Source organism: Phyllostomus discolor, chromosome 9 (assembly GCF_004126475.2).
Source record: "Phyllostomus discolor isolate MPI-MPIP mPhyDis1 chromosome 9, mPhyDis1.pri.v3, whole genome shotgun sequence".
Lineage (NCBI taxonomy): Eukaryota > Metazoa > Chordata > Mammalia > Chiroptera > Phyllostomidae > Phyllostomus > Phyllostomus discolor.
In genome coordinates, this window is record NC_040911.2 from 14,940,960 (window position 1) to 14,964,412 (window position 23,453).

Below are 23,453 nucleotides of genomic sequence, written 5' to 3' on the forward strand. Positions count from 1 at the left end.
CACCCCCTGAAAAGTGGAAGTAATAATAATAATTTTTCATTTCATTGCAAGGTAGTAGGAGAACACTTTGAATCAAGACAGTGAGCTGAGGGTTAAGATCAAGTGATTTATGATAATGAGTTCAAATTATGTGCCTAGCATGTTATCAACAAAACAGGTAGCGTAACTCACTTGCTGGCTTAAGCTCAATAATATTAAGATTTTTTAAAGCCTTACACCGTCATGACTATGTTTTTCTAAACTAAAAAGAATGTTAACTCATTAAACAATGGTCAAAATGTAGTTAACTTTCAATTAATTATTTTTCCATTTCCCTGAAATAGTCAAGGTCAACCTGAGTTTGAACACACATGGACACACACATATGTGTGCTCATACTTCAGCATTGTGACAGAAATGTTATGCTGGTTCGAATCCCAGCCCTGACACTGTTAGTTTTGTCCCATCTAATTGTGTCACAGCTAAGATAGGAGTTGGGTGGAGCCGTATTTCTTGCTCCCAGGATATTTGACAGGTACAGGGGATTGCTCTGGGCTGAAGTTGAAAGAATTTAAGGTGATGCCATGGCACTACTGCTTCAGGTTGTAGCTGCTAAAATCAAAGTCAGGATGTTGCCATCCATGTCCGGGAGGAAGTGATCATGGGCTTTTTATCAACTGAAGGTCAAATGGCAAAAACCGGGGCGCGTGGTCAGTGTCAGTTACGGCTCTCACTGGCAGCGTCTGCAGACTCGGTTACACAGGGGATTCCTCCACTTGTTAGTTCCCTTAGGGTCACCTAAGCAGCTGGTGGTCCTTAACATTCAGAAAGCACTGCATCCTGCAGTCCTCGAGCCAGCAACGGAATTTCAAAGAGAGAAAGAAGGGAGAAGCATGTCAAATATGTTTTTAAGGGCATTAGGGCTGTTTCTTACTACCTCCCTGTTTGAGCAACAATGACTGAAATTAGTTTAAAATGAAAAGGATAACTTCTTATTTATAAGTAAATAAATATTTATTTATTATCATTATTAAATTTCATCGTTTGCTCAGTGCTGAACCTGAGTACCTGTCATCTTACTTTAACGATATGTCTGATCTATAGGGCAGTATAGGTACTGGTTTAAATAGTCTACCCCCCAAATTTATAGGTGCTCAGAGAGATCTTTGTCTTTAGTTAAAATAAGATGGAGGCATACTGGATTAGAATTAAACCCATGTGATAGGTGTCCTCATTAAAACAGTGGAAGAGACACATGAACAACCCTGAACTAGGAGACTAGATGCAGGCCTGGGGCACCCACCAGTGCACCATCCCATCCTGTGACTGCCCTGAAGCTCTCTGAGATCCAAGTTCATTCATTTTAAAATTCAGTGATTTGAATCAACAGTCTCAAAGGAACTTCATGGATTCAACATTATTTTTCAGACAATGCGTGGCCTCTGGGTGTCCTTAGTGAATGGCAGATACAAGACCCCAAGACAGAGAAAGCGTAAAGAAAAGGGATGTTCCAAGTCCAAAGGCAAACTCCTCCTTAATTCTGTGGCCTTTGCTTAGGCCTGAACTGGGCTTCCACCAGTCAAATTCTGGTGCATCGTGGAGCCATCAGGTGGTTCACACTCTGGATCCTCCCTGCATAGACACCCCATTAGAATTCAACTTCCTGTTTAACGAACCTGGGGTACCGGAAACCAAGCTGGTTCTGGCACTGATTTGCCCATTTTAAAAGGGTTCGTTGGAAAATCTTGGTAGCTGGAAGCCCGGGCTGCAGATCTGAGGCTGCCTTGGTCCGTTCTCCTTTTGGGTGTTAGCCACGTCAAATTACACTTCCCTGGCCTGCCTGGTGGCTTTCTAGGAAGGAAACTCCTCTGTGATGAATACTTCGGTGAGTGTCTTCTGTGCATGGCACTGGGCATACCCCTGCGGCGCGTGCATTAGGGGCGTGCAGGGCACAGATGTTTTACAGTTTACAACATGGAGAATTTGCCCATGTTTTCTGGCAACAGCTCAGTTCGACACTATTAGAAGCTAAATACAGCATTGCATCGGCCATTGGCCTAGCAGTATGTGGCATTTGCTTTCATTCTTATATTCAAAATATTGGGCTCTTTATGTAAGTTCACACTCTAACTGAATAAATAAAACCCGAATCTACTTAACAGTCAAACCTAACATGCCAAAAAAAAATAATCCTTGATTTGTCCCCCAGTCTAGCCCCCCTAACCATACCCCCTCCAAGATAGCTCCTTACTCAGTTTCTGACCTCAGCAATGGTCCCACAATTCACCTCGTTTCTGAGGCCTAAAATTAAAGAGTAAATGTGACTCCAGTCTTTTTTCCCATCCCACATCCCGCAGCCAGTCTTGTCCCCATCTCCCAAAGCTACCAGTCCTCAACACCTCCGCAGTGTTTACCAAAACTAGAGCTAGGAACAGCTCTTGAACAAACCACATCAGCTTTCTCTGTCGTCTAATTGCTTCACCTTTGAAAATGAAGATTGAACCATGTCACCCCCTCCTGTGTAGATGCCTCCACCCTGAGACTGAATAAACGTTCCTTATTCAGTGTGGGTTCCAGGGTTTTCACAGCTGGGCGTTGCTGCCTGTTGATTCACGTTTGCACACCTGCCCCCACCCCCCAATTGCCTGCAGAACACGGGTCTTTCTCTTGCTCTTTTTTTCCAGGATCTGGGCATTTGCTATTTGCTTGGCCTGAAATGGTTCCACCCAATATCTTTGTTGACATCCCTCCAAAATTCATTTAGAAGTCCTGTGAAATGCCCCTTCTTCCTGAAGACTTTTCTGATTTTCCCTTGTATAATCAATCATCTCTTTCCTCCTCATTCTGTGTTCCCTTAAGCTGCTTTATTCTTCTGCATGCTTTGTTTTTGTTTATTGTGCCTTTCTGTCACTAGAATATAAAACCCACGAGGATAAGTACTTTGTCTTTTTTACTGCTAAATTCTCAGTGCTGGGAAATACAGGGTAGCCCGCTGGGGACACACAAATAATATTTGTTGAATGAATGAATGACAAGATATGGTTCAGAATTTGGAAAGTGAAAAATGAATTTGTGCAGACTAACAGATTGATCCAGGTGGTAAATTAGCCAAAGTAGGCTTTCTGCTCTTAGAAATCTTAAATAAAATCTTAAAGTAGAAATAGAAGAATTTTAAGAATAGCCTAAAGGAGAAGAGAATTTCAAACACATGAAAAGCAAAGAGATAGAAAGGAACAAATCACAGGCAGCATTAAGGAATAGTACTGCAGGAGGAATAATTAGAATCCAGCGTTGGAAGAATGCACAATTGTGAGAGTTAGCATTGTTTGAGGCCAATCATGTTCAGAGAGCAAACTATTTTATACTAATTACCTTACTTAATCCTCAGGATAATCAGTTGAGAGTGTACTTTTGAGTCACATCCTACAGATCTTCTCTTAAGCTTTGTGACATCCCTGTAAGATATTTTCATTTCACTCTCATTCCGTTTGGAAGATCTGGAACACCAACTGTTGGTTTAAGTAAGGAGGTAATGGACAGGTCACTTGCACTGACCATGTTATCATGTTCTATGAGTTCCACCATTTGACTTTCAGTTGATAAAAACCTCATTAAAATTCATTATCATTTCCTCTCAGACACTGATGGTAGCCCCTTGAGTCCAATTTTAACAGCCATGATCTGAGGCAGTAAATGTGTGGTATCAACTTAAAATCTTTCCATTTCAACTCATGGCAGTTCCCTGTACCTGCCAAGTGTTCCGAGATCATAAATTCTGGCCCAGCTCAACACCTATATTACAGGTGGTCTGGGGCTTCCCATGGTGGGAAGTTTGGGCTGTGACAGAAAAGAGTTTTCTTTTTTTTAATTATTGAATATTTTATTTAAGTTCTATTACAGTTGCCCCAGTTTTCCCTCCTCCACCCAGTCCAGCCCCTGATCCAACGGTCAATCTGCTCCCTGCTGTCCATGTCCATTGGCCATTCATACTTTCATACATGTTTCTTGATGAGTTTCTTGCCCTTCTGTCTACCCTTCCCCCCTCCTCGCTCCCCTCTGGTCACTGTCAGTCTATTCCTTGTTTCCATGGTGACTGTCAGTATGTTCCTTGTTTCTATGCCTCTGGTTCTATTTTGCTCAATTGTTTGTTTTGTTAATTATATTCCTCTTACAGGCGAGATCATATGGTATTTGTCTTTTACCTCATGGCTTATTTCACTTAGCATGATATTCTCCTGTTCCATCCATGTTGTTGTGACCTGAATAGACACTTCCCCAAGGAGGACATATAGAGGAGGAGCCAGAGACAGATGGAAGGATGCTCAGCATCACTAGCTATCAGAGAAATGCAAATTCAAACCACAATTATATACCACCTCACACAGTTCAGAATGGCCCTCATGAACAAATCAACAAACAGCAAGTGCTGGCAAGGTTGTGGAGAAAAGGGAACCCTAGTGCATTGTGGGTGGGAATGCAGAATGGTGCAGCTACTGTAGAAAACAGTAGGAAATTCCTCAGAAAAACAAATATGGATCTGCCTTTTGACCAAGCAATTCCACTGCTAGGATCATACCCTAAGAATCCTGAAACACCAGTTCAAAAGAACCTATGCACCCTGATGTTTATAGCAGCACTATTTACAATAGCCAAGTGCTGGAAGCAGCCTAAGTGACCATCAGAAAAGAGTTTTCATAGAACAGGGAACACTGCGTGTTTTTCTCGCCTAGATATAGTCTTACAAATTAGAAATGAAACTTTTATTAAAACAATATAATAATGAAGGAACACTGGAGTTAGACAGCAATAATTAAAGTCACATTATTGTTTTTTGTATGGCATATGAAATTTACTCTATGTTGCAGCAGATAGAATATAATGTGCAGTTAAAAGAATTGATAAAATAATGAAATGAGTTTTACTTAATTTCAGTAGGATATTACAGCAGGTTGGTCAACTATCAATTTCTTGATGTGATACTTTTTAAAATACACTATCATATTTCATACTAAAACACAAATGCATTAAATTATGTATCACTGCTGTGTACTCCTAACTTGAGGTTAAAATAAAGAAGAAATAAATATGATCCTACAGTACGATTCAGAAAAATTTATCTTCCAGATATATTTTTGCCACACACTTCATTCCTAATGTTTTGACATTATCCTGCCCATCTTATTATACTTTCTATGCCCAGCAACTGATGGAAGGCTTGACACATAGTAGGTGCTCAATAAATGCTGGTGGATTGCAAAGGTAAGAAAAGGGCTCTCAAGATGAGAGAATGTATAAATATACATGTGATCAAAATGCCCTATTCTCTTTCCATCTTTATGCATTAGTAATACTCCCCAGCTCCCTGTAAAGTAAGATACACCTGGGAGAGCCCCACAGAACAGCTCAGTGCAGCTGTTTTATCTCTGGAGTAGCTTTCCTTGGCGGCCCCAGCAGGACGACAATATCCTTCAAGACGCTCAAGCTCTCTTTTGCTCTAATTCAGTTTAGCAGGCAACCTACTTTCACTGTTTTTAAAAATTTGATACGTAACCAAACTAGGCATTTAAATTCAGACCAAAACTACTTAGGGTACCTCTTTATACCTGGCTGGATCACCATACTTCCCGAAAACTTCAATCATTACAATTTCATGTCCTCTTTCTCAGTACTACCTAGTATCAGTGAGAAATAATTTGCTTTTATTCTTTCTTTTAAAATAATTTTTTATGGACAACAGTGTGGTGATTGCTGGGGGGAGAGGGGTATCAGAGGACTAAATGGTAATGGGAAAATATAAAAGTGAAAGTAATTTTAAATAAATGTGAACATAGTTATTAGAAAAACTAAAATAGAATATTTTATTCAATTTATTGGGGTGGCATTAGTTTAAAAAGTTATATAGGTTTTACCCTGGCTGGTGTAGCTCAGTGGATTGAGCTCGGGCTGTGAACCAAAGTGTCGCAAGTTCAATTCCCAGCCAGGGCACATGCCTGGGTTGCAGGCCACGGCCCCCAGCAACCACACATTGCCGTTTCTCTCTCTCTCTCTTTCTCCCTCCCTTCCCTCTCTAAAAATAAATAAATAAAATCTTTTAAAAAAAGTTATATAGGTTTCAATTTTATTTGTTTTTGCTCTATATATTTCTCACCAAGCATATAGCCTCTCTGGATGTTTGGGCATACCACTGGAAGAAGCCTGAATTATGCTTTGTGCTCGAAACAAAAGAGAATAACAGTAAGACAACAGAATATTTTTAGGAACAAATTGAACTTGTGCCGTACCACTATGTAATCAAAGCAACACACAACCTTTGTCTTTTATCTTTAATCTTGTTTTGAAAAATACTTTAACTTTTTTTTAACTTGAGAAATATTTAAGGAACTTTAAGTAACTAACCAGAGAATACGATCAGATCTAGATTCTCTGGTCTTTTAAAAATAAATATTTTATATTATTTCAATGACTAAAAACATTTCAGCATTCTCAGAGACCAATCTGTTCAATGTTGTTTTAAAGTGAGTTCTATTAGTTTCCACTCGATCTCGAGAGTCAGAACAATGCCTGACTCGCCTTGTACCTTCACTTACCAGCACAGTGACTAGATCAGTTCTGTCCAACCAAACTGTCTACACTAATGGAAATGCTCTCTGTGTGGTCCGAAATAGTAGCCATTACTCGCACACGAACTTTCGACATGTGGCTAATAAGACTACAGAACTAATCATTTAGTTTTTTATATATATTTAAGTTTTAAGTGCTGTTTAACAGCTGAAATGTATCTAGTATGCTTGAAAAGCTAAATTTTAAATTTAATTTTATTTTGGCACACAACTTTAAATAGACACGTGTGACTTGCTGTTACACTATAAAACAGTGAAGGTCCAGAGCTTAGCATAAAATAATTATTTTGAATGAACGAGTGAACAAATGAATTATACTCACATTTGCTCGGGACTCTTCTAGCAGTGATTAGACAATTCATCCTTCCAAGTCTCCCTTTAATTCTTCCACTAACATACACTGTTGTAAAAGACATAATACCTCACCTAATTGACCATTAAGCCCAAGTGGGTTCCTTAAGTCTTCTGTCGCCAAGGAAGTTAAACTACTAGCTTTTAATTTCTCTCCTTATTTTCTTCATTCATTCATGGGCCTGAGTGAAGAAGCCTGCACTGCTTCTCACATCTTGTTTTTGTAATACCAGAAAGCATGTTGTGCAATGAGAGACTTTTAAAATTGCATCAGCATTCTATGCTACCAAAAAAGGTGGAATGTCTGTGCTTATCTTTACTTCTTTCTACTATCAATCTAAAGCCATGTGCTCAACACCTGGCCTGTTGCTGATGGGTTCATGGTCAACTTTGCCACAACGGCCACCCCAAATATTCACTCAAATCATCATGCAGTACAGTTAATAACTGGAAATCAGCTCAAGTGCTAAAAGAAATGATCTGAACAGAACTATAAATTATTTGGTTTGCTTAATTTATAGAATCACAGTGAAATAACTACAACTTATATTTAATGGTTCTGTCACACATTATAGTGCAAATCAGATTCAACCAGCATCTTCTAACCAAGCAGCTATTCATAAAATGGCAATGCTGTGACACATTTTATAGGATAGAATGTTTCCTGATTATAAGACTTCAAAATTTAGTTAGGGATATGAAGATGTACATTAGGTAAAGTAAATTAGAAGACAACCCAGTCTATAATAGCCTGCTAAACAATAGGGAGAAGATAATTAGGGGGAAAGTTATATATATATATAAATAAAATAGCCTGTACAGAAAAAGTTCATCTATTGTTAATATAACAAATATAGGTTTGTATGACATCGATATAACCTAGCAGCAAGGAGAGTGGACTGAATGAGCATGTGTGAACAATGACAACTTCACTGTGCCAGTCAGTGGACCAGTAGATGCTGTTGAGTGAGCATGAGTACTGTGTGGCTGTCAATCAAAATGACTGAGTAAGTACAACAATGAATCTGCATCAAATTTTGCATCAAGCTTGAGCATTCCTCCATGGAAACTATTCAGATGATTCAGAAGGCCACACCTATGGGCGACTGGTGATGAGCAGCTTCATCACAACAATGCATCTGCTCATGCATCTCATCTCATGCAGTTTTTTGGTGAAACATCAAATCACCCAGGTGACTCAGCCCCACTACAGCCCAGATTTGGAACCCTGTGATTTCTGGCTTTTTCCAAAACTGAAATCACCTTTGAAAGGGGAGAGATTTGAGACTGTTGATGAGATTCAGGAAAATATGATGGGGCAGCTGATGGCGATTGGGAGAACTGTGTGAGGTCCCAAGGTGCCTGCTTTAAAGGGGACTGAAGTGTCATTGTCTTACATACAGTGTTTCTTGCATCTTAAATTTCTTCAGTAAATGTCTCTGTTTTTCATATTACATAGCTGGATACCTTCTGGAAAGATCGTGTGTGTGTGTGTGTGTGTGTGTGTGTGTGTGTGTTTAAAATTACAACCAAGCCAGTTCTAAACTGTCAAGAGGGGATTATATTAGCCTAATTATCTTGGTGATTGTCCTACTTAGCCACCACCTTGTTGCAAGTGCAGGGCAGTTGGAACCATGCTTCTATGTGATCCTGTTAGGGGCAGGGACCTTCTACTGAGTGCCTATAAGATGCCAAGTAAGACTAAAGGGCTTCCCTTTCATCACATTTCATCTTCAGATCCTGGGAGGAGGAAGAGTAAACAATATCTCCAATTTATAATTGAGAAAACTGAGGTCTCAAGGATTAAGAAACGTGCTCTAAGATACAGGCAGTAATTTTTGGAGACAATATGCAGAGACATCTCAGCTCTCTCCATAACCACCAACAAGTAAGGCACTGTCAGAATTTTAAAACAAAACCCTAGACACAAGGAGAGCAGTACACATGCCTATTCCTCTGGCTAATGTATTCTAAGTCACCGGACCTAGGGGGTTGCTTTCACTCATCTTTTCAGGGCAAAGAATATAATGGACAAAGAATATTACTTACAACTGAAATATAAAAGGGTTTTGTGGATAATGGGGTTGTGGTCTAGCAAATAGGCTTCCCATTCTAACGCCAGCCTCGAGCCAGCATGCAGTCCATTTTTATCATTCCCGATTAAACTGTCGTAACAGCATCTTAAAGGATCCCTAATAATAATTCAAAAATTCTCCACATGTGGTACGAAGAGATTAGACAAGTCTTAAGCAGGCAGAGACTTAAATCCTGCTGACAATACAGTGGAGAAATTATACTCCATAAAGGCGGGGGAAAGAGCAAGGGTTTAGCAAAAGGAAGATACAATCAGGGAACACAAACCTTTCTATAAATCAAGCCGTGCTATTCTGGGCGATTATTTCATAAACTGGATCTTAGGCTGTTGATCTCTTTAAATGATTATTATAAAATGTATGCACTTTTGGAAAGAGTTGCTGGCTAATTTATATTTCAGACATATTTTCCATCAGTGTTTATTCCTTGAGAATGTGGCTTTCGTAATAGAGTTGATATTTTCGAATAATATGGAAAACTTGAATTCAATTTGTGAGAAGCTATGTAATTTTAGTGTACAATTACTACGTCACATTTGGAAAAGCAGCGATGAAAGGAGCCACCAAATGCAGACCCAGATGAGAGCCATTTTCAATAGAGAAGATCATTTTGTCAGGGAGAGAAATAGTGATGGACACATGCCCCCTTCCCCCTTGCCTCTAAATTCTGATAGTCTAGCCAAAGAACAAAATCAGCCTTTGCATTTTCTCAAAAAAAAAAAAAAACAAAAAGAAGAGCTTATAAGAAGAGGAGAAAGTTCTAGGTGGAAAGGGGAACCATTTGGGGAAGGGGGAGGGAGGAAGAGAGAGAGGGGGAAGAGGAAAGGGGAGGGGACCACAGGAAATAGACCCTGGATCTCTAGAGCATTCTGTCTCCCTCTGCAATCTGTGCATTACTGAGCAGGCCTGGAGAAGATAAAGTGTTCCTTATGCTAGAAATATTTTTAAATCACCAAAATGGCACTTTGTGTTAACAACAGAAGATAAAATACACATGCAGAACCTATTAGTCATGATAATATTATTTATTTATCCGAATGTCTGTAATAAGACAACAAAGGAGCTACACAGTACTCTTAATTGAAATGAACTGAAGGAGTTGGCTAACTGTCTTGAACACGTACAGGGTATTCCAAACGTACTGTTTAGGCTGAGCTGTTCCCATCTACCTTTTTACTCAGAGAAGAATTTTCGAATGGCAACTGTCAATGATATAGAACCTGGTCACTGTGCAGAGGAACAATGAATGGCTTGCCGAGAAAAGAGCCCTCACGCCGCACACAGGGGTACGGGCAGAGGTGGTTTAGTGACACAACGCTGCCAGGAAAGGCTGAAAGTACGTTCGCATTCCAAGTCTGTTATCACTGCCCTTAGTGAAGAAAATTCGAGGCTCCTTCATGGTTCTAAAGCAGAAGGGTCCCCCATTTTCATTTTCTGGAGGCAAGATACCTTACGTGAGACAACTATGCCAACGAGCCCCATGTTTCATTGAGCCAGCATGTAGTTTTTATTTTGTGTCTCATCATGGCTTACGCTAACTGTGAGGCCCATGCCCAGGGGGGTCCTCTGCACAGGTTCCCACCCTGCTCTCTGAATGAGCAGGAATGGTTGCTACCGAAAGGACCAGGCTAGCTGTCTTTGCAACACAACACTTATTTGAGGAGGTGGACGTGATAGGATTTAGGCATGAAAAAGTAATTAGATGCTATGCCTCAGCCATCACAGGTAAGGGGCCCACAGCTAATCTGTGACTCAGTTGGCAGACAATCTCTTACCAGTTTCCTTTAGTTGTGTTGTGACTGCTACAGCTTTAGAATGTTTGCTTCCCCAAGAAGCTTCTGATAGCCATTAAATACTGTTACACTGTTACACACATATGCCTTTTTAATGTGCCTCAGATAGCATAGAACAGCGTTAGGAACATAATAGATGTTCATTAAGTGTACTGATAATGATTGATATCATTTTTTTATTTTATAATGTTGTGTGATACAAATAACTACTGAATGATTTTTTAAATCAATAATACTAAACACAGCAGCAAATACTGTACCCTAAGCATTTGTGTGTGTGTGTACTAAAGAAGACATTGTAATTAGTGTCAAAATAGAAAATATTTTCTTGTCCTTTGTCTTGGAAAGTTGGCATAAAATGAGTTTTTTAAAAAACAGTGGAAATTGATTTCTCAAACTGGACATTTAGAGACACTGGCATTGATAAAAGAAAAAATAACATTGCCCAGCCTCAGAAAGGGAAGCTGACTCCCTGGGATTTTCCATCAGAAGTGCAGTCATGGCCAGTCGGCCTGAAAAGCAAGCACACGAAAACAGTTCCAGGGACACCGTTAGGAATAGGAAATGAGGAACTCGGATTGTCCACAGGAGCTGGAGCTTTTGAAGGTGAACATGCTTCTAAGTTTAAGTTCTACTATTAGAAAATCGAACAAGAGTTTTCCTTAGAGAGTTTTTTTATGGGTTTTGAAACTGGTCAGTCTGTATACAGCATGGCATATATGGTTTTTGAAAAATATATATGCTGACCTAATTTGTTTTTATTCAACTTTAGAGATTAAAAAGAACAAATGTTTATAAGTTATTGATTATATATGTATATATATAATCTATGAAGAGTAAGTCAGAAAAGAAACTGATGGCTCAAATACTGTTTAATGCAGTCACTGTGAAATGGAAATTGACATTACCTAGTGATTTCAAACCGAACAGCCACAAAACAAAACATTTTCAGAAGAGAAACCCACAAGTGGGACCAGTTTCATGGGGACAGGACCAGAGAAGTCGCATGAGGCCCCCAGTTCAGAAGAGTCATCCGTGGAACGTGGCTTAATGTCCTGATGTAGCATCTGGGGCCTGCAAATTATTTAGCTGGTCCTGCCTGGGAAAGTGCATTTTCTACAGACTGTCTGAAACCTGTACATTATTGTGCCTGTAAAGATGCCACCTGAGGTTTTACTTCTGTGAGGCCAATAGTTCTGAGACTTGTACCACCGGCCCATTCCTCTCCCACCCTGCCGCCTGCAACAACTTATCATCCTGTCTCTGCAGCCTTCACCAAGTGGAAGGGAGAATGGGGACTTTGCCAAGGGCAGCCATGTGACCAGCACCCAGATGCCATCTCTACCTGAGCACCCCTGCTGTCTCTTCTTCAATGATTTTTTTAAAATTGTAAATAAAATAAAGCTGGCCAACTGCTCATCAGTAATCCATCTTTTCAAATGACACTAGAAGTTTAGTAGAAAGCAACATGTTTCTACTAAGATGCAGAAGTGTTTTTGAAGTGTACATGCTGGAGGCTGTTCCTTTAGAAAGGCAGAAATCGCTGAATTCTAACTCGGTCAAAGAGCCCTCGGCCGCTTTGCTCTGTGCTCACGTAGCTTAACACAGCAATCCAAGTCAGAGGGTCGTGCGACCGCCCAGCAGAGATGATCTCTTTCCATTCCCTGAGTCACAGGTCCCTCTCGGAGGCTTCTGGAGGGTGTTGGGGCATGTTTAAGTTCTTTAGTAAGTCCCTGCACTTAGAAGTCCTATGCCATTGTTCTTTGCCTCTGATGTTACGTTCTCGCAGAAAAACCTGGAAAATCTGAAAAATCAGGGGAGGGGGCTGAAACCCGATGTGGAGGATGAGTCCTGGCAGGGACAGCAAGCCAAGCACTTACTTAGAAAGTAAACACGTAGATTGTAGGGACGGATCCGGCCTTTAGAGTTGTTAATTTGCCATTGAGAAGACATAGCCTAAGTGAGAAGGCCATTTTTTCAAGAAGTTATCTTACCTTTAAAATCCTCAAGTTACATACACTGCTTTAAAAATCTTCCATCCGTTTTCTTAAGAAATTTCTATGAATGTGTTCAAGGGTCTTGCCAACAAAAACAAACACTTCGTAAACGCGGCCTTTCGCCTGTCATACTCACACTCGGGCTGAGTGGCCACCTTGACGGGCTGCGAGCTCTCCCCGGGCCCCCACTCGTTGTAGGCCACGACGCGGAAGGTGTACATGGCTTCTGGCTTCAGGTTTCCCACGGTGAGCTGAAGGGACCCGGGCTGGGACGTATTCAGTGCTCGTTCCCTGGGAAGTCAGAGTTGCAGGGAAAGGTTATTCCAACATCAATACTTTTAGCCAAAATCGTCATTAATGTGCAAGAGTAGTGAGGTGGGGAAAAGGCTGCTTCCTCCTTTAGTGTTGACTCCGGGGCATGATTCAAGACCTTTGAGACTTACTATGGGAGATAAACCACCTGGAGGGCCTACAGAGAAAAGGTTGAGGGGTTACTGCGGGGTTCGAGTTTGTGCCAGTATTGTAAAACCTACAACTAAAGTCTTTCCTTCGATGCTTTAAAATTTAGAATTCGAATCTCATGACAAAGAGCTATGAAAATGAGGAGAGGCATCTGGGATGTAGACAGGAAGATGCCTATCACAAACTTCCAGCTAATGAGTGATTTTCCATTACTCTACAAACCCGTCTCCGTGAGTATCGCCGACAAGACAAATGCGTTTCTGCATTTCCTTTCACTACACAAAAGGAAACGGCAGATGCCAAGTGCTGGTGTTTGTGGACTGCGAGCTCCCGCGGTGACGTTAACAGCAGTTAGTACACAGAGGCAGACGCCTCTCTGCACAGAGGCAACACGGGTCCTTGCCGTGTTCTTCAAGCCACATCTGCATGTGTCCAGCGCATTCTCAACTAAAAACTTCCTCAGTGCTTCCAAACCAATAAATCAATCTGCTGACCATGGTGGCATTTAAAATGCATCTGAAGAGAAAACAAACCCTATGGACATGGATGCTGATCTATCAGAAAGGAAAACTACTAAAATATTCTTTAAGGACATACATGATTTTAGACATTTACACCCTCATAGGCCTCATACACTTGATTGAATGGGTGAAGAAGGAAATCTGCTTAAGTTACTCTACAGTTCCTTAAAGTTTCTATTTCTAGATAGTATCTCTTATACCTCAGTGGAATTATATGTAGATTTTAATTTTGCCATTTGATTTTATTTGGGATTGGGAGATATTTAGAATGAAACTTATATTTTCCCGGCAAACGAGGCTGAAAGAGAGAGAAATGAAAAGGGAGTTTAAGGGAACACAGGGTGACAACCCCTGGGCATGCGCATGTTCACTCCACCGACACTCTGACGACTGCGGCAGAGGCTGGCGGGCTCGCCCTCGCCCAGGCCCTCTTCTTCACAAGCAGAGCCCACACGAGGCCGTGTGGCTGAGTCTCCCAGTGAGTCCGTGTGCAATGTGTGCTGACGCAAAGCCTGGCCTGGAAAAGCCACACACACAGGGTGGGCAAAAGGAGGTTTAGGGCTGTTCGTCTGGAAGATGATACAGTAATTAATAATTAATAATACAAGAATAAACTCTGTGGCCCTTGCCAGGTATCTCAGTTCTCAGTTGGTTAGAATGTCATCCTGACACTCCAAGGTTGCGGGGTGGATCCTGGGTCAGAGCACAGACAGGAATCAACCAATGAGTGCATGGATGGGTGGAGCAGCAGATCACAGCCTCTCTCTCTCTCTCTCTCTCTCTCTTTCCCTCCCCTTCCTCTCTCTGTCTCTTCTGTAAATAAATAAAAAAAATTAAATATAAACAAATTCTGTGTGTTGCACACTCACAGCTGCAAACCTACTTTTGCCCCGCCCTGCACGGTTCCCTCCACGTTCTCTTCCTCCAGCTGTGCCCTTCAGACAGCAGGCCTGGTGACCTGGAGGCCGTAAACTCCTGACGGAGGAGTCCGAGTTTGCGAGGATCCTGGAGGAGAGCTGGAGGAAGAACTGTCTTCAATCACGGACATCCTTTTTCTACTTTATGGGATCAAGTAGCATTTTTTAAAAGATTTTATTTATTTATGTTTAGAGAGAGGGGAAGGGAGGAAGAAATAGAGCAGGGGTGTCAAACTCATGTTCACCAGGGGCCACATCAGCCTCGAGGTTGCCTTCAAAGGGCCAAAATAATTTTAGGACTGTGTAAATGTAAGTACTCCTTAACTGTTAAGTGAGTTGAAATTACATTTGGTCCTTTGAAGGCAACCCCGAGGCTGATATGGCCTCCAGTGAAAATGAGTTTGACACCCCTGGAATAGAGGGAGAGAAACATTAATATGTGATTGCCTCTCATGCATCCCCCTTCTGAGGATCTGGCCCACAACCCAGGCACGTGCCCTGACTGGGAATCGAACCTGCAACCCTTTGGTTCACAGGCCAGCACTCAATCCACTGAGTGCCTCAGCCACATGGCTCCACTGAGCCATACCAGCCAGGGCAGAATTAAATAACATTAGCCATTATTTGTTATAGCAGTTAGCATAATTTTACTCCATACTGCTGATAAATTAAAATAGATACCGTGGGTCCTTACCAGGGGCGAGGGGGAGGGAGGAATGGGAAGTTAGTATTTGATGAGCACAAAGTTTTGGTCCGGGAAGATGAAAAGGCTCTGAACATGGAGGGTGAACTGTTGCACAAAAAAGTAAATGCACTCAATGCCACAGAACTCTGTACTTAAAAGTCATTAAAACTGTAAACTCGATGGCACATAGTTTTCTACAATGTAAAAAACACCCGGCACGAATCTGGATCCAGCACAAGGCTTCGGCGTTTCTTTAGGAGCACTGTGGTAAGTTGCTGCAGGGATGAATCCTGTCGTAGCTGGGGACGCGTCTGGGTGGGGCTCAACGGGAACCTACAGTAGGGAAGGGCAGGGACCCTCAGACGATGCTTCCTCGTGCCACAGAGCACACTGCTCTCCCTCACCAGACTAAGACGATTCAAAACAGTGAGTTGCTTTTTAAAAGCAAACTCTCAAATCAGATTGTGTCCCTGGTGGATGTGGATTTTTGCGTTTCATTTATTTTCTTTTAGTGGAAGAAGTTTTATATACGTTACCTCCTTTAGCCCTTTTATATAGATAGGGTGGTTTTATTATTGTTCTTTTACAGATGCAAAAGAAGATTTAGAGAAATATTTCTCCCCGAAGCACTCACAGTTCATGGCAAGCACAGAAAAGAATGAAATCTGAAGCTTTATCCTCGAACCCAGTGCTGATACCATGCAACAACAGTGGCAAGAGGAGGGGCCTAGCTGGATCGCGGGCACTTTGGGAAGGAAGCCTGGGGTCCTGCAGGGGAAGACGGCCCGCTGGGTGCTTGCCTGGAGCCGTGAGGGTGAATTCATCTGTGATCTATTGTGAGTCGTTTCCTATCCTCTCCGGACCTTCAAGAGGCAGAGCTGTCACTGAAGGTCAGATTTTCAAACCAAACTTCTTGGGTTATCTATAAGGAAAGGCAGCTCTCATAATTGCCTTTATTTTTATAACTACTAAATAATTTAGATGAAATAGCTGTGTTCCAGGACATGCTGACCTAACCCTTTGAACAGGCATTCTTCAAAGGAAAGAAAGAGACAAGAAAATTCGGGTATGCACAAGCAAAAATGTCCAAAGTCATATAATGAAAACATCACTCACATAGAAAAGGGGTTTCTGGACTTTATTACAGGGAAGGGAGTTTTAGGCTTCCATAGTCTCTACGAGCCTCCAAAATGTACTCCAAATTAATAATGAGCATGGGTAACATTGTATTCATTAATAAGCACAATTGATAGTTGCTCAATGTTACATGAAGTGAGAACAAAAAGTCTTTAGAAAACACTTCTTCTTTGTTAGCGATCTGTAAAAACACAGTTTGAGCAAACGCAATGTGCTTTCTTCGCAAACATGGCTTCGGAAGCAACCCTGTGGCCCCTCTTCTGGGCTCAGGCTGGTTCTGCTCTAGACTGGCCACTCATCTCTTCAGTGTGGGCTCTTCATGGTTTTATATAACGTTTGAACGTTTTCATTTTATGTGTCCCTTTGTTCAGAAGTCTGCTTATCACATCAACCTGGGGTCACAGCCGAGTGCTGTGTAGGCTGCAGGTGGATTCAGGATTCTTAATCTGGGGTGCGTGTTTTTGCGTTTTTCATTAACTTATCTGAACCCCTGATTCCTTGAGTGCTAATTGGTGTCATAAAATGTTTACTTTATAGAGTTCCTAAAGAAGTCAATGCAAAGCATATAAAGCAGTAGGCATGGTGCCTGGTACTCAGATTAGAGTCCTCCATATACGATAGTCAGGGCTGTTACTTTCAGTTTTACTCCCAAATCCCATCACAACCTCAGGATAAAATGAGTGCTCATGAGTCCAAGAAGAGAACTTTTCCACAAAGTGTTCAGATGCAGGAATACGAAATTGATAAGAGATACCATCATAAAAAAGGAAAATAAACAAATGCAATTAAACTATGGGCCTGCCCCCAATTTTGTTGTTTAATTTTTGTTCTGTCAGATAAATTCTGCTTGTAGAGATAAGTTAAATAAAAAAAAGTGGTCATCCCTAGAGGTATTAAACAGGTTCCATGAATGAAAATAGTAATGTTTATAAAGGTGGAGGCTTTGTTGCCATCATCTGAGAGGGAGTAGGGACTCCGAGCTCCCCCCACCAGCAGCTGGACAGCTCTGGCACATGGGACGTCCCTGCTGGTGTCTGGGTGTGTCCCCCGCTGCTCTGATGCTTCCTCAGGTCCTGCTGGGAGGACAGCAAACCGCTAATGTGACTCAAATGCATTCTGGGAAAATGGTGCTTCCTGCCACAATGCACTTCACAGATTTGTCCAGTTACAAGACCAAAAGATTAGAAGGAGGCTTTTGATCACCCCTTTTGTAGAAACTAAACATTGCAAGTCATTTCCCAGCAAGCAAGGGCAATCTGAGTTGGAAAGGCAGTCAGTTACTCTGCGTTTCTCTAGTCCCACCACAGAACAATGCCAGCCTTGTAAAGTCATTTAACTCTCCATCGTCTCCACATCCAAGTGGTTCATTATTAGGATTTTCTGTCTGCTCACTGCAGTCCCTGCTTCTCTGTCACTGGCAGATAAGCACACGAGGTTCTGAGGAACAGAGAACACAGATGTTGGGAGCTGGCACAGCTATGCGCTGGGGCGTTCTGTCTGTCACTGTCACAGCATCACTGTCACAGCACTGACTAGTCCTGGCCACACAGCAGGAGCCCTGGCTGGCTGCCTCTCGGTGAAGTTCTCTGCCATGGCTCTCAAGACATAATGACCCTTCCAATCTGCAGAGATCAGAGTCACGGTTTCTGGTGGCAGACACTGTCAGACAAAACCCCATTACTCTCCCCTTTCCCCCGACTCTGGTTTAGTAGTGTGGGGTTCAGGCGAGTTCAAGGTAAATTGACTTAAGTAAAGGGAGTAAGTCACCAGAGCTTTCTAGAGTCCATTCACATCAAATTCAATCACTGAAAGCCCACATAAAAGTGTAAGCATACAAGGCTGTCTCCTCCTGCTAACTGAAAAAATCTGTGGGCAGCTTGCCTACTTGGACCTTTACATCGGGACCAAGAAGAGTTCATTCACAAGCATTGCTTTCTTATACATTCTAGTGGTGAGTGTTCTGGGCTACATGGTTGAGGTTTCTTAGAAAATAACTGCTACGATCTAAAAGCACACCGAGTGGCCCAATGACAATCATGCTGCCGCCCCTCTGAGCTCAGTCTGTAAGTCCTGTTCATCTAACGTCACGAAGTGGGACACGGGGGCACAGACAGTAAGCTCGCATCAGTTGCACTGAGAGCGAACTCTGGTCGGGCAGTGGTCTCCGGTGCCTGCCCTGGCCCGGATCTGGCTTGTATCTACAACACGCTGCATTGTAGCAACAGCTCTTCCTAGTTCTTTGTCATTGGTTCCCCCCTTCCTTCTATCTTCTATTGACAGACATTCTTTTCTAACGTACATAGTCAACTCCATGCCTCAAACCTTGAGCTGCTGCCATTCTACGGTTAACACAATCTCAGCACCTCGGGACGTGAGCCAAAGACCTTCGGGATGTGGGCTAAACCTTTCACTCGCATCCGCAAGGAGTCACCTCGCCTCAAAACACCGCATCACTCCCTGGCTCCTCTGTCTTCTGTCATTCTGTCTTTCATCAGTTTTGTTCCTTTCTCTCTGGTTAGCAGTTTCTTTTTGGTTTGGCAAAAGTTTGTTCACTCTTCAAATCCAATTCAAATGACCTCTCCTGGTTGTAAGTTCCTATCATTACATCCTCCGATTTCAGCAGCACTAAGTGCTCTCTCTGTTGTGCTTTTGCTGCTTCTGGCTTATGCATCTACTATAGAACACATCTCATTGTGTTAGTAAACACGTCTGTCTCTTTGATGCAATTGTTAAATGTTTTAGAAGAGAAGCCATATTCCATTCATATTTAATTTTTAAAGATTTTATTCATTTATTTTTAGAAAGAGGGGAAGAGAGAGAGAAAGAGAGGGAGAGAAACATCAATGTGTGCTTGCCTCTCGCACGTCCCCAACTGGGGACCTAGCCTGGAACCCTGGCATGTGCCCTGACCAGGAATCGAACCAGAGACCTTTCAGTCTGTGGAACAAGGCCCAACCCACTGAGCCACACCAGCCAGGACTCCATGAATATTTTATTGACATTCAGCTTATATACCAACTGAGCACAAAGAATCACTATGTTGCTGATATTCACAATTTCTTTAAAAGAATGCACAAACAAATGAGAAAAGTTTAATAGAATAATTGCATAGTATTGCTACACAGTGTGATCTCATAAATGCTCACAGAGCTTGATTCTGTCCAGTTTCCACCCCGACTTAGTTGGGTGACCTTTGGCACGCCACGTCACCCTCTTGTGTCTCATGTACAGCATGTGATGCTGTAATGCTGTGATTGCTGAGCGTGGGACCTACTCAAAGTCTCTCTAACCTAACATACTTGATTGGGAATAGAAAATCACTAGTGTGTGTTTTTTGTTTGTTTTATTTTTTGCTGAGTTTAGCACTGCCATATTTATATTTCAGAAGTAAACAAAGATTAAGCATGATATTGTTTTTTACTGGATTATTTGTAACATGTCTCTAGTACACATGTTAAGTAAACAGCTGTGAGGTGAGCAACAAACGCTGTCTCAATGTATCAAATACCTAATTAGTTGCTCCAAGAGACAAGAGTTATATTAATGTTCCTTTGTAAAGAAGGAGCTATGTTATTTTTAATGGAAATATTTTTAACATATCCTTTTTATTCACTCCAGGTTCATTTTTAGTTCTTTAGTGAGGTAAACAGTGGTGAAATGAGGAGAGGATTTCAAAACTGAAATACAGTATATGCTAGAACAGGGCATGTCACGGCACACATAAACTCATTTCTAAAATTCTGTGGTGCACCAAAAATATACTATATTTTTTTGCCGATCTGACAACAAATAGTTATAATGCTGATCCATTCACACAGGACAGCTATTGTTGTGTTGACTGTTGCCATGTTTTATTTGCCAATCTAAGAGAAGAGACCAGTGCACCTGACTAAACAGTCAGATAGTGTGTGTTTTAAATATTCTTGTGGCACACTGGTCAAAAATCACTGGAATAAGGAATCAGGTTCAAAGTGGCAGCAGCAAGCTAAGTGACAACCACCCAAATGCCACACTTCTAGTACCCCAGGTGGCACTGACGCCAAAGCCAGTGCTGCCTGGAAGAGAAGTGGGCTCAGAGGTGACTGGGCACCAGACAAAGCACAGTGGGAAACGGAGTCCTATAACTATTTGTTGTCAGATCATCTTCTCAGTCAGAGGGATTTCCACTACGCTTTGGTTAAATGTTCTGGGTTTTTTCTAAGCACAGTCTGAGAAACAGGCTTTTTCTTTAATGCCATCTCTGTTTGAGCATCCAGCGGACATCTAGGAGACTAGTTACATGACAAATAACTATTGTAACAACAAATGAAAAGCTCTTTCATGAAAACAAGTTTTAGTTTAAAATTACATATTTTCTTTTAGTTTCAACCAATGCCCCCATAATAAATATGGCTCAGCTCTGGGTCCTGTTCTAGCCCAGAGCTGAGCCATATTTACCCCAGCTCTACCCCAGAGCTGACCTACTTTTTTGGGGAGACGGGCGGGGGGCATCTCATCCTTTTCTAGCTGCAGTTACCATCTGTATGCTGACAAACTTCTGATCTATATATCTGGCCTGAACTTCTCCTCTGAACCCCAGTTTCCTGTTTTCAAGGTCCTGTTTGACATTCTCACTTGAATATTGTAAATGTACATCAAACCATCATGTCTGAAACAGAATTTAGGCTCTTTATCCCCAAATCTGGATCTTTTCCAGCATCTTTATCTCACTCAGCAAATTGTCCTACCACCTCCCATTTAAATAAGCCAGAAACTCAGAAACGATCTTCGAAAACTTCCCTTCTCTCACCATTAATGTCCAATCCATCACCTGGTCCTGTCAATGTTGCTTCCTAAATATCTCTAGAACCTGCCACCACTGGCCCATCTCCGCTGATATATTACTCAGATGCAGCATCCTCTCTTGCCCAGATTTCCGCAGCAGCCTATAAACGGCTTCCTAACTTCTCCCAGCCACCTCTGGCCAATTTCCACTCTGCAGCTACCCCCATGTTTTCAAAACACAAATCTGGTTATAGCATGACACGGTGCACATTTCTGATCTTCTCTTGCGGACGCCTGTTCCTTTCCTTTAGAGCTCTTAACTCGGTGTGTAGTTATACAGATCCGTCAATCGAATGGTCCTCCCAACACTACTGATGTGCTTCCAAAGAGGCTGCTGGCTTCTCTGTCACTTCCGTCACAGTGCTAGACATCGTCAACTCCTGGTGAATACACAGCCTCCATTTATATATGCCATTTATAGGTGGCATGTTTTAAAATATCTATTAAATTTGTCGGAAGAATTAAATTAGCCTTCTCTCATTCAGTGATCTAACAACATCGTGGGGAGGAAAGGACAAAGTTTTACATTTTACCGAGAAGCGGAGGTGAATTAACCCTGCCACGTGGCAAGCCAGGGTCAGGATGCAATGCTTTGGATTCTGGTTCTTGCCCTCTTTCCATCATAACACGGTCTCTTCACGGATAACAAGCTTCATCAGCTGCACAGCCCTCCACTCTGAAGAGCAGGGGAATAATACGCAAACACCGTGTTGAAAACCTAATACACAGCAATTCTAGGATGAATCCTCCATGTCAATCAGGAAAAGCAGTTCTCTAATCCTAAGCAGTGAGCCGAGGTTTTCAGAGGCAGCGTAAAGCGACGTAAAGCATACAGGGCTGCAAGTCAGAAGACCTGGTCCAGTCTTTGTTCTGCCACAAAATAAGCATGTCGGGACCTTGGGCAAGTCAGGGCCTATCTTGGAGTGTTCTCTGCTTCATTTGCAAACTGAAGATGCCAGTCACTTATCAGCCTCCCTCCCAGGCTTATTGTGAAGATTAAATTGAATGATGCGCAAGAAAAGCGTTTTTCCTTCTCTCATCTGAACTCCTGCAGCACTACATATGTGCCCCTGTTAGGAAATCTCTTTTACTTTGTGTGGTATGGTGAGGAGATCACCGGGCTTGAAACCTTGCATTTAAATCCCGCTTTTAATATTTACTAGTTATGTAGCTCTTTGGGCAGCACTTCGTAGACTCTCTGAGCAGAGCCCTGCATGCTCCCGCATAACAAGAGGATGGTCATTCCTGCTTTATCTGAGAATCAAACGGGCAGTTGGTGAAAGTGATAAAGCCCTTTCTAATTATGAATCGGGGGTTATCTGTATTTCATTGACTTTCATTTCCAACCTACACAATGGCTTGCACAGAGCCCTAGCTAACAAGAATTGGGTGCTTTTGCTGCACCAGGCAATGGTCGTGTGTTTTAGGGACTTTTTCTTAACTTCATTTAATACTCATCACAACCTTACATGTCGGGCATTATTATTATACCAAGTGAGGAAAGCAAGGCACCTGTAGTTGGCCCAAGGCCACACATGTAGTATAACGCTGAGCCAGGACTGTAACCCATGCAGTTCAATCCCATAGCCACGTAGCCTGAGCCTTTCGGCGACACTGCATCACACTCCTCAAAAACTTTTAGATTATCAAATGGGATGATGTTCTATACAGACGTTACAAAGTTCGCTACTGTAACTTTTGTATGGTAAAGGAATGATGCAAATCAACTTAGCCATCAAAGCATAAATAAGCCTATGGAAGACATCCATGCCATAATTCTAAAAAAAAAAATCATGACGTCATAGTCCTTCGCCAGGCTCATCACTAGGAGGAAGCCTCTGCAGCAGCCGGGAACACCTGCTCCGGAGCTGGGCTGCAGTGAGTCCTGCTGCTGCCGCTTACTGGCTGCATCCCGGGGGTGTACACCTCTTCTTCTGGGTAACGCTTTGTTGTGAGGACTAGATAAGAAAATGTATGTAAGATGCTTAGTCTGGTGTCTGGCATAGTATGTGCTCAACACATGCCTGCCCTCATTGCTCATGCCGACTCTGTGGGCGTAGGCATGTGACCGAGC

At 42.1% G+C, this 23,453-nt stretch overlaps 1 protein-coding gene across 1 annotated transcript in view; it reads right to left on the bottom strand.

The window, feature by feature from the left end:
• The window catches only part of DCC (DCC netrin 1 receptor), a 1,018,954-nt gene that overhangs the window by 280,565 nt on the left and 714,936 nt on the right, over positions 1–23,453 (bottom strand). The window contains exon 9 of the mRNA XM_036010199.1: positions 12,970–13,124. Within this exon, the coding sequence (XP_035866092.1) occupies positions 12,970–13,124 (155 nt within the window). The remainder of the gene's footprint in view (positions 1–12,969; positions 13,125–23,453) is intronic.